Source organism: Eumetopias jubatus, unplaced genomic scaffold (assembly GCF_037043125.1).
Source record: "Eumetopias jubatus isolate StellerSeaLion01/CBP00866 unplaced genomic scaffold, mEumJub1_p1.0 scaffold_15, whole genome shotgun sequence".
Classification (NCBI taxonomy): domain Eukaryota; kingdom Metazoa; phylum Chordata; class Mammalia; order Carnivora; family Otariidae; genus Eumetopias; species Eumetopias jubatus.
In genome coordinates this window covers 81,602,443-81,614,462 of record NW_028274821.1, presented here as the reverse complement: position 1 = coordinate 81,614,462, position 12,020 = coordinate 81,602,443, and the positions used below count along the sequence as shown (strand labels likewise).

The 12,020-nt window shown below is 43.9% G+C and overlaps 1 protein-coding gene across 7 annotated transcripts in view; it reads right to left on the bottom strand.

Moving 5' to 3' along the window:
- Nucleotides 1-12,020, bottom strand: part of CNTRL (centriolin) — an 83,962-nt gene that overhangs the window by 28,106 nt on the left and 43,836 nt on the right. For 6 of the 7 annotated variants that reach the window (XM_088019224.1, XM_088019226.1, XM_088019228.1 and 3 more), the window contains exons 15-22: nucleotides 10,154-10,288; nucleotides 6,401-6,546; nucleotides 5,601-5,808; nucleotides 4,955-5,134; nucleotides 2,930-3,109; nucleotides 2,044-2,160; nucleotides 1,621-1,759; nucleotides 971-1,122 (exon numbers count right to left, since the gene is read on the bottom strand). In XM_088019224.1, the coding sequence (XP_087875350.1) occupies nucleotides 971-1,122; nucleotides 1,621-1,759; nucleotides 2,044-2,160; nucleotides 2,930-3,109; nucleotides 4,955-5,134; nucleotides 5,601-5,808; nucleotides 6,401-6,546; nucleotides 10,154-10,288 (1,257 nt within the window). The remainder of the gene's footprint in view (nucleotides 1-970; nucleotides 1,123-1,620; nucleotides 1,760-2,043; nucleotides 2,161-2,929; nucleotides 3,110-4,954; nucleotides 5,135-5,600; nucleotides 5,809-6,400; nucleotides 6,547-10,153; nucleotides 10,289-12,020) is intronic. The other variant, XM_088019227.1, reaches the window with a different exon arrangement.

The window sequence follows — 12,020 nt, the reverse complement described above, 5'->3', positions numbered from 1 at the left end:
GCTGGACATCCCTCGGTGCCATCTCTTCTCCTCCAGCTCCAATGCTCTAGCTCTGGCTTCTGTCCCTCACGGAACGAGTTCACACGGCGCCCCCCCACCCCAGGTTCACCACCCCCGCAAGCCGGGCCCCCACACTCAGCTCGATTACTCCTCCTAAACTACGGCTCTGATCACATTACACACAGCCTTGGTCCTCAAGGCCTCCCCGGAGTCAGTGCAAGAGATTTTGAGGCCCTTTCCAAAAGCATGAGCCCCATCTACTTTTCCAGCCTCACCTTTCACTGTTCCCATCCAACCATCCAACCCCATAAGGCGACTCACCACAGCTAAACCAACTCTCCCCTTCCACACATTTCCTCCCTCCTAAAAGCCCACCCCTTGAAGGCTAAGTGCTGACTTCATGACTGTGTGTGAAGCCTTCTTTCCCGAACTTCCCCATGCGAGAAAGCCCTAACATTCTCTACAACAGAGCCCACAGGTCAAGTCTGTTGTCACGTGCATGCCACTGTTGTAATTACACTGGTGTATGGGTCTCCTGACCAGTGCATGAGCTCTTTGAGATCATTCCTCATGGTACCCCATCCCACCTAGCACCTGACCTAGATTTCAGTGAACACAGAATGAAATGTTGGCTAAAATCAAATGAAATCCAGGTGCCCAGTTTTCTGTCAGCCTCTGCACAATTTTCTACCCATTTCCAACAGGCCCTCTGGGCTCGTCACCTTATCCCCTTGCAGAATCTTCTTTCAGGGACCCACAACATACCACCTGAGCATGAACGGGCAACAGCAATATTCCTAGGAAGGCCCTATTTTCATCTCAAATATTAAAAACACTTAAGAACCTCAATGCATGGCTTAGCCTAGACATATTGTTCTTGAGACCCTCTTCACAAATTGGGAGAAGAGAACATTGCCACATTTCCTTCAAGAAAATTCAGTATACACTCCCAGCATCACAGATTTCCTACTTTTGATGATGTCGGTGGTGACATAAAGTACCAATAGCCTCGTCTTTTGAAAGGATCGGTCATGCTGCTGATGTAATCATTCTGATGAGAAACTTCACGTCGAAGTTCGGCAATTTCTTCCAAAATATTTTCAAAGCTTCCTTTGTTAACATCTGCAAAAGAAAGCCATCCTGTGAAACTGGGCATGAAATCCTCTACTTCCCTCCTCTCTCAACATACGAAAAGTGTTGCTACGGCAGCCAATGACTTTGATCAGCTCCTCAAAGCTGACTTTTCAGCCTGTCCCGTGGTAACAAGTTTTTGCTAACACTTAAAGAGGATAGACATACCCCTCTCTTGTTCACTTATAAAGTGAGCCAGGGAAAGAGAACAGATTTGTAAACATTATTCCTTTTGAAAATTCAAAAATCTCTTCTCTCATTGTAATCAAGTTCCTTAATACTTCACTTACATAAATGTTTTTTAAATTCTTCGTTTTTATTCATTAAGCTAATTATCACAGCTCTGTAAATCAAGCATGGAATTGATCTATCACAATTAAATAAATTCGCTACAGCAAAAAACAAACAGGATGATCTTTTTTCCACGTGATTTGATTTTAGAACAACTGTTTTTAAAACTACGACCCAAATCAAAGCGCAATACTTCACCAGCCCCGGTGAGGTCCAGTAAATTCCGCAGCCTTGCGATCTCTGTCCTTTGTCTCTCCATTGTCTCATTTAGTGCCTCCAACTCCAGCACCTGTGAATTCACTCCTCCAGTGCCAACTTTCTCCATCTCATTTTGAAACTATTAAAAAATCACATACACAAAGTTGCCCACGAATACTCTTTCCTAGGGGCACTTATCCTTGCAGCTTGATTTAGTACTTCTAGAACTTTTACCCATGCTTTACTCATGAGGATGCCGGGTCACTCCTTGTACTGAAATCGCACTCCGCCCAGCACGCAGTAGGGGACCAAGTGCTGACGAACCACTGATTACACTTCCAAATTCTCTGAGTGGCCACCTCCACTACTTTTGTCTTTGAGCAACTGATACGGGCCCAATAAGGAGGAGACCCCAGCACTGACCTGCTCCTCTTTATCTCTAAGAAGGTTCTGCAGGAGTTCAATCTCCGCTTCGGCTCGGGTCAGATCCCTGGCCGCTTGCGCTGCCTTTCTGCTGAACCTCTGCGTCTCCTGCAGCTCCTACTGGGACAGAGGTAGGGGAGAGGCAGCACTGCCATCATTCGCTGTCTCCTTCATTTCTTTCTTCCTCTCAGACTCCTCTGTGTTAGTCCGATCGCCAGCCTCGCATGCGTTGAGTGCATGTGTGCATGTGCGGTGCCAGGTCCCACCCTGTCCCGTGCTGTTCCCATCACTTGGCAGCCTGCTCCACCTCTCCATGGGGCCAGGTGGGCAGGGGGCTGCATCAGTAAGAGCCAGAGCTAACTTTTTCTTCACTATTCTCCAGTCTTCCCGACTGGTGTCTCTCTGGACTCCCATCATTAGATTGTCTCTCCTACGATCTACTGTCTTAATCTCATGAGCATCTGCCCCCTTTCAAACTGTTACAAACAGCATTTCAGTCAGAAGGCAGAACAGCCCGAGAGATCACATGTTATCTGACTGCACAAGATGAAAAGTCTGGGGTTTGGAAGGATGAGATGGCCAGCCTTTAAAACCTTGGTTCCGGTGTGTATGCACAGCCATCTCCCTAGGCAAAGTGCTACACTTTGAGGTGGGGAGAGTATGTTTCATTTGATGGTTCCTGTCAGGGCTCAGGAGAGGGCAGGACCCACCGCGGGGCTGTGACAGGAGAAATACAATCCTTAGGTCTGAAAGGAGATGGCAACTTTACCATGGTTTCTAAGATGACCAAAGTCTATAACAAAATAATAATAAAAGCAATAATACAAGTGGCTATGTTTTGGGGCAGCAGGGCTGGTGGAAGCTTGTTCTAGACACGTGGACTCACCTCTGCTCGCTCCTGGTTAATTTTCATCACAGTTCCATGAAGGGACTTGAGCTGGTCTTTGGCAATGGTGAGCTCAGCCGTGGCTAGCTTATCAGAGGCGGCCACGGCTTTCTTTAGTTTCTTCAATTCTCTATCTAAACCAAGAAATTGTTCCTGAGACTTGGCATCTTCAAGTTTCTTCTAAAATAAAAGAAACATTAATTGAACAGATGAATCACTTGGCAGCAATGAATTAAGACACAAGCTCCATGAGGGCAGGGACTCTGTTCACTGCTACCCAGCCCGTGCCTAGAATAATACCTGGTACAAAGTAGGTGCTCCATAAATATTCACTGAGTGAATGAATAAATAAAAATCAACTCAAAATTATATGGTAAACTTAGAATGAAATCAGTCTTCTTAGTCAAGAACCTTAGTGATCACAGATTCATTCATTCATTGGAAAACCATTTCCCAGCACCATCACCAAGTGATGGACCAGCCCCTTGTGACTGCTGAGTTAGGCACTGGGATATGGTGGCAAATAAAGCAGACTGGGCTATTGCCTTCAAGGAGCTTATGAGAGACAGATAATAAACAAACACTCAGACAAATACATACCCAAAATGGTGGTTAGTAGCTATCAAGTGACAGAACAGGGTACTATTTGAGAGAACAGCAGGACAGATGGAGATTGGTGGGGAGGGGGCAGTCAGAGAGAAGGATGGAGGAACATGGTCCAGGAGAGGGAATGGCATGTGGGAAAGCCAGGAGAACTTGGCATTTTTGAGGAACTGAAAGAAGGAGCCTGGTGAGAACAGGAGGGAAGCAAATCATGCTGGGCCCCCTCGTAGGCTTAAGAATTTAGGTCTTTTTCATAAAAACAAAAGAAGTTCCTAGAGAGGGGGAAATGGCTGGGGGTGGAGGGAGGGGGCGTTGGGACTAACAGGAGTCAATGCCTGTTTTTGAAAGAGCATGGTGGCGGCTCCGGGAAGCAGGGTCATCTGCCAGGTGGCCACACCAGTGGTTCAGAAGGGAGATGATGGCTGGATGGGGGTGCTGGCATCAGAGAAGAAAAAAGGAACTATATTCCAGATATATTTTGGGGGCGGACATGACAGGACTTGGGAACTGAAAGGTTCTCGGTCAAGTCTGAAGCAAGTCATTCACTGAGGCTGGGAGAAGGGAGAAGGCACGTGTGCGGAGCGACAAGGAACGAAACAGCGGAGCATGGGAGAGTGAACTGATCAGAGAGAAGGGTGATGCTGCCCATCTGAGGTTGAGGACGAAAAGACTGTAACGATACCACTGTGCCTGGGTGGGTGATATTTTTCCGCAGGAATACTCAGGATGGGTATCAGCCCAAAGCACACAGCTGCAGTTCTGTCGGGCAAGTGAGACAGGAGAAAAGGACAAGGGACTTGAGGACATTTGCAAAAATGGGTATCGAGGGGACCGTGGAATTTAGGTCGGGCGATGATGAGGAAGGTAGACAGGAAACCTGAACGGACAGAAAAGGTGGGATTCATGCCCTGGAGTTGTCAATGAGGTTGAAAACTTGTCAGCGTGGGGTGCAGTGGACAGCGTTATGATCGCTGTGGGCTGCTTAGCTCAGGATTTCCGAGGTGGTGGGCACAATTTCTGAGCCGCACAAGGTTGAGGATGTGACAATGGGAGGAGACGGTTGAGGTGGGATCGAGAAGCAAAGAGAGAGGCCGGCATGTTAGAAAGGAAGATGAGGAGTTAAACAGTAACTGCCCATGGATGTGTCCAACTGGACAAGGGGTTTCGGAGGAGGCCATCAGCACTGAAGCTCTAAGGTCCCTCCTCACACGCCATTTCTCTCGTTTTCATCTACCGTGGCACCTGTCTCGGGCCCTTGATTCGACCACATGCCTCCCGGCCTCCCTTGGGTCCAGTCCACCTCTGGACCAGCAACGCTGCCAGAGGCGACCGTGGATCAGGCTCCGCACCGAGGGCCTGCTCGCGGGGGGGCAGGACCCAGGTGTGAGGACACAGGTGTCACGCTTTCCGAGTCTTCCCCACCTTTTCCTCTAACTCCCGGAGTTGGGCCAGAATTCTCTCCTTCTCTTCATCAGCTTCCTGAAGTTGGAGATCTGTAAGGCCTTGGATTTCCTCCATACTTTTTAGATTTTCTTGCAAATAGTGAATTTCATTCTCCAACTGCTGGATTCTTGCTTCGTGCTGCCTCTTATCAAAACTAATCTGTGAGGAAATCAAGTTTCAAAGAGGATTTTTAGGCAAAATAAAAACTTTTTAGGGAATCACATTTCATTTTACTAAAGAAGGTAATGAAATTTTGTACTAATGAGTTACAGGGCATGGTTTTATCTTGAATGTTCTCTAGGACCTAAAATCTAAGATTTTAATGTTTGCATCATCATTAAAAGAATTGCATCCAAAAAATCAGATTCTGGCACAACACTACACCCTAGCAATGTAGTATTGTTTACCTGCATGCCCACTTTCTTCCAAAACAAGGAAAACAGAGCCCCCAAAGAAGCCTGATTGACATCAGGGTTGAATTTCAGTCACAGACAATTTGACTCATGAAGAGTGAAAATAACAGTAGGTGTACTGTATTTACATGAGAAGGAAACACTGCAATTTGTTGGAAAAACAGGAGTATTGGCCAAACACACCCTCCAGCTGCCTCTCGCCCTTTCCTTACCCGTGCTTCCAGGGCCCTCTCGCAGGCGTGCCTGAACTCTGCTTGTCCGCTTGCCAGTTTCTCTTGCTGCAGGGCCATTTCTTCCTGGAGCTTTCTCTCTCTCACTTGGGCTTCCTGTTTCTCCCACTGGGAGCGTGCAAGGATTTCACTGAATTGTTTCTGCAAATCAGCAAGACTTTTCCCTAAGACATCTGAAGAAGTATGGATTCTGGTGAGGGGGAAAAAAGATGGCATAAAGGTGACCTTTCAGCTGTCAGGCCGGATGCCGGGTGCAAACATGCTGGTAGCCGTGCAGGAGCAGAGAGAGTTGCCTGGAACGGGACCCGCGTCAGGACACGGCAACTCAGCATCCCTGAAGTGCAAGTCACTGTTTTATCCAGTGACTGCTGTCACTCTGAAAACACAGGCTCCTAGTAGGCTAACAGTGTTTGCTCAAAGAATAAATGTCCATTTCATGTATTTAAATCAGCCTTGGTTTTGATACTTACTTTCTATTTAAAATGCATAATATGGCTCTACTTTCTGACCACATGCAATGAATTTTCAAGACAAGAGTTACTCTTAAAATTTCTGCTTTTTAAATTAAATAATACCAAAAAGTATGAAAGATTTAAAATGTAAAAAAATCAGTGATAGGCAGTTTGAATGAAGCAATCTTGTGTCTCAATCACGGAAAATATGACACAGGAACGCTTACAAAAAAAATCAGCCATTAACAGAACTTGGGAAGGTGAATCTATATGCACCTTATGTTCATAACTCAGCAATCTCAATACCTGGAGGTCCTGATTTTTCATTACCTCATCTCCCCAGCTCCTGACTTCAGTTTTTTCCTTAGCTCATCCACACGAGCTGCCACTTCTTCTGGACGAATCAAACCATCAACCACATGGTTAAGGTGACTCTGGAAATCTTTAAGTTGCTGTTTTAATAGGTCATTGTCATCCTATGGATGGTGGTGAAATGGGGAGGTAAGAGTTACCAAAACAAAATTTAAAATACACACACATACCAATACACAGACTATAGTACTTATCATATGATAGTTCTATTCAACTTCCTTTACCAGGTCTTTAAAAATGCTTTCTAGGGCGCCTGAGTGGCTCAGTCAGTTAAGCGTCTGCCTTCGGCTCAGGTCATGATCCCAGGGTCCTGGGATCAAGCCCCGCAAGGGGCTCCCTGCTCAGCGGGGAGTCTGCTTCTCCTTCTGCCTGCCGCTCCCCCTGCTTGTGCGTGCTCTCTCTTTCTGACAAAATAAATAAATACAAAAAAAATGCTTTCTATTTGGGCTGACAATATCTGAATCTACTGATCAATCTAAAGTCACAAAAGACAAAACCAGGCATTACAGTATTTCCTGATGTGATACAAAAGTAAGTACCCATGAACACTACCTATGAACGTCTTCTTGCTGAGAAGTAACTAACTTGAATCTAAATAAGCCTCAATATGCAACATAAGAACATATTAATCAGTACCAGAAGAGATGCAACCAGCAAAATCTAGAATACAGGAAACTATACAGGACAAAGACCTGGTTTTCTCTAAAATACTACAAAGGGGGAAAGAAGGAAGAAGCCTATAGACTAGAACAGACTTAAGAATCAAGTCAACAGAATGCAATGTGTGCACTTTATTTGGATCCTGATTCCAACCAACACTTGTCAAAACTGTGAGAGGTACGGGTCATGGGATTGGGTCCCACACTGGACTCCACACTGAGTGTGGAACCTGCTTAAGTTTCTCTCTCTCCCTCTCCCCCAATACCTCTCTCTCTCTCTCTGAAATGAAACAAAACCAAACTGTATGAGATAATTTGAAAATTTGCATATGAGAAGGCATTTGGTATTAGGGAATTACTATAATTTTAAGATATAAAGTGGTATCTATTCATGCTTTTTAAAAAAGCCTTTGTATAGTATTTACAGATAAAATAAGATTTTCAGATTTTATTTATTAGAGAGAGAGAGAGAGCGCGCGCGTGCATGAGTGGGGGGGAGGGGCAGAGGGAGAAGGAGAAACGGATGCAATGCAGGGCTCAATCCCAGGACCCCAGGATCATGACCCGAGCCATTTAGGCACCCCAAGATTTTCAGATTTATTTCACAATAATTCAGTGTGTGAACAGGTGTGAGGGGTGTGTTATGGCAGGCATGACAGATGAGGTAAGGCTGGCCATGCACTAATAACTGGTGAAGACATGAGGATTCATTTCCGTATCCTACTTTTGTACATGTTTGAAATGTCCATAATTCAAAGTTAAAAAAAACAAAACCAAAAAACACTTTGCCATGAGACTCCGCCTGCCAAGCAACTAAAAATGAAACCTCTTAATACTGAAACTTCTCTAAGAGCTTATAATTCTCTGTGGGAGTATTTGTTATATGCCAGCATATTTTTATTATTAACAAACACAAATATCCCAAGAATTAAATTCACACAATGCCTCTTTCAAGTAAAAAGAAACTGCTAAAATCACCTTAAATTGTAAAGAAAAATAGTTCTGCATCCTAAGGTGTTGACTGTATTCACCTGAATACCTATATTCCACCTGAGTGATTAATTTAAACTTCAAACTCAGCGAAATACTCTTAACTAAAATGGAGAATTCAGAATTGCAATGAACATGTTAACTGCCTGTCCCATCTGGAGCCTGTTATCTGTAAACTGTCCTGCCCACTGCCCTGAGGTGCCCAGATTTGTACCACTGTCTAATCCTGGCCACAGCCAGAAAACAAGTTCTCACTCTCTCCAAAGTTTGGACCAAGATCCAGGACATCAAGACCATAACAGCAGGCCTTGTAAAGATATGTCAGCTCAGGGCTGGAGTCCATGGTGGGCAAATACAACGCCCACAGAGACAGAGAAGGAGAAATGAGAGAGCCCTGTAGCTCCTGAAAGACTGACTGACACAGCAGCTCTGTCTCCCTTCTGGAGCTCATGTTAGTAGGTTTTGGTTCATTACAGCTAAATGATTTTCTGACAAAGACAAATGCAGAGTGAGTTTAACCTGAACTCTGTATCAGGAGGTTATTAGGCCAAGGACCTAGTTCCAAGTAAGGTAGTCTCACAGCATGGGCTAAGCATTCTGGAAAGCTGACTTCAGTTTCTAACTTGGAGAAGGCCCCAAAAGAAGACATTTTAGTCTCTTTCTTTAAGAGATGTATACTGAAGTATTTATGGGTGAAATAAAGATGTATGAGATTTTCTTTCGAAGTATTCCAGCAAAACAAACATGTGGACTGACTGAACCTAGAATGGCAGAATGCTGCTTGTTTAAGCAGGGTAAACAAAAGGACCTAAGACTATTCTGTTTTTGTGATTATTTGAAAATTTCCATAGTAAAAGTAAAAAATAGTAATCTATTGAACACCTGACACACAAGTCAAACAAGAAAGGAAAATCTGTACATCTTTTATGATACTTGCTTCAGAAATTAAGCTGATAGCATTAAAAATTAAATTCTAGGTTATTACATTTCTTTAAACTTTGAGGAAAAAATATTCAAGGCATTGGAAGAAGAGAGAGAATTTGGGTGAGCTTATTAGTCTTATTACAACCCCCAACACGGAAGCCATCCCTAAAACCATAGCCACTCTGCCCCTTTATTTCTGGTGAAGTATAACACATGCCACCTCAGTCAGCCAAGTGGCCCTTGGCCTCACAGATTGAGACCTGAGTGTTGATCCAGGTACCTGTTTGTTCAGCCATCTGTGCTCTCTGAGAGTTTAATTATCTGGAAAATCCTGTCCACCTGCTTCTCTGGCAGTTTGTTAGGCAAATTATCGTGACAGTGGCAGTAAAAATACTCTGCCAGAGCAAACCCCCCCAGATGTAAAATGAATGCATTTTTTTTAAGACTTAGTTATTTTATTTGAGAGAGAGAGAGCATGCATGTGCACGCACACACAAGCAGAGGAGGGGGCAGAGGGAGAGGGGAAGCAGACGTCCCACTAAGCGGGGAGCCCGACATGACATGGGGCTTGATCCCATAACCCCAGGGCTCAATCCCATGACCCTAAGATCATGACCTGAGCCGAAACCAAGAGCTGGATGCTCAACCGACTAAGCCCCTCAGGCGCCCCATGACTGCATTTTTAATAGCATCCTTTCTGAGGAGGGGATTATGAAAATTGTTTACAGTTACGAAGTTCTGCAATCCACTCTAGTTAAATTCCTGGATAATTACAAAGGTATTTCAGTGGAAGAAGAATGCGTCAATCTGATCCTTTTAGCTCAGTATGGTGACAAATCCACTTCTCGGAGAAATGTCAGGTATTGCTTTCACCTGTGAGTTCACACAGTCCTTGCTGTGTACTCCCGACCCTGGCCCCACCTCTTCACACCACCAGAACACCACAAAGGATGTGTGTGTTAATAATCTTACAGCGATGGGCTCACTAGGGAACAGAGGCTATGGTACCATCCCATCCAGAATCTTTCTTTTCTAATAATTCAAGTTGCTTACTACAGGTTGGAGCAGGTTAAGTGTCTGACTAAAGACACTGAGGGCGTCCTATGTAAGACTATATCCTGAACAGACATGTCTCTACCTGCAGCTGTCTGAGCTGTGTGCGGAGCTCACTATTTTCTTGGTCCTTTCCTTCTGAGAGCTGGGCTTTTCTGACCGCATTCTTGAGGGCTTGCTTTTCCTTCTCAAGTTCCTCTTGAAGGGCCGATTGTTCTAACTATTGCCATGGGAAGCAACAATATGAAAACATAAATAGCAACACTTTTTTTAATCTACAAAGGCATAAATACATTTATATACACACACAATCCCTTGATAGCTATGGTTTTATAATAACTCGGTTTTATGTTTATATGTTCAAATTTCAAAGCCCAAGTTCATCTTTTTCACATGCCTCCTTCAACCATTAATACTTAAGAAAGAGTAGACATCAGAATCAGCTCAGCTCAGATATATCAAATAGAACCTCAGGGATGGGCCCAAGTACCTACCTTCAAAAGTTCTGTGAGTGATTCAACAGTTACTGCTCTTCCTTCCCTTAGACTAATATTTCTCAAACTGTGGTCCTCAAATACCTATATCAAAATCACTTGGTGTGCTTGTTAATAATGCAGATGCCCAGATTACATCTCAGCTTCAATGGGCCAGAAGCATCGGGGGGTGGGGGGGGTGGGAAGGAATCTGCATTTAATAAGCTTCACAAGAGATTTCATACAGCTAAAGTATACCAATTAGAGATCTATAGATCAGAGAGAGATCTGTTATGCTCCATACTCTCAATATATGGCTTGAAGACCAATTCTGGTAGTGTTCCTCCCAAGAAGGGGAATATCCCTCTTTTTTTTTTTTTTTAAAGATTTTATTTATTTATTTGAGAGAGAATGAGATAGAGAGAGAGCATGAGAGGGGAGAGGGTCAGAGGGAGAAGCAGACTCCCCGCCAAGCAGGGAGCCCGATGCGGGACCCGATCCCGGGACTCCAGGATCATGACCTGAGCCGAAGGCAGTCGCTTAACCAACTGAGCCACCCAGGCGCCCAGAATATCCCTCTTAATATCAAGTAGATCTGTGAAAAGGCTAGGCTGTTATAATATTTTTGTCAAGACTTATGAAGAAAACAAGGACAATGGAAATACAAAGGACAATAGATTTCAAGCTAGTAAAGGCTGGCTTGAAAACTTAAGAGAATTTATTGGAAATGAGATGCCATCTAGAATTTATTATTATTTAGAAATCTGTATTTACTGTTATTTTAATTGTTTCCCCCCAACTTCCCATTTTTTTTTGTACTCTGATCTTATCAACTATAGTTTTATAAAACTTGATACTCTGGAGAAATATAATCCTGACAATTGTCAGGTGGTCATTTGGTATCTGATAAGGGATACAAATTACCATAATTACTATAATAAGCATGACCTATTTTTAATTTCCTTTTCTAATCACATGAATTCTATTTTACATACATTCCTGGGATGCAAACTATTTTATTCTATTTCACTTTCATCCAATAAGTGCATCTTGACCCCTTTTATGTGCCAGGGACCGAGAGAACAGAAACAGGCATATACAATCTGGGTAGTCACTGTGCTCCGAGTCTAGCGGGAGAGATGGACAATCTAAGCTGATCTAAAAATTTTGGATCTAAAAATCTAAAATGCTTTGACTGAGCACAGGCTACAGGAAAACTAAAGTAGGATCCTGAACCCAGATTTCCAGCAGCCATAAGAGGAAGGTCACAGTGGGCTTCCTGGAGAAAGATGCAGCCTGTGTGAATAATAGCTAAACAAAATTACATTTTTAATTTGATAAAGAATATGCAATAACTGGCCCCTGTCTGCCTCTCTGTCTTTCCCTCTCTCCCTCTTCCCTACTCTTGCTCCTAGCATCCAAGAGGCATACTTTCTGCACTTCAAATGCACTATGCTCCCTCTCCTTGCGTCAGCCTAG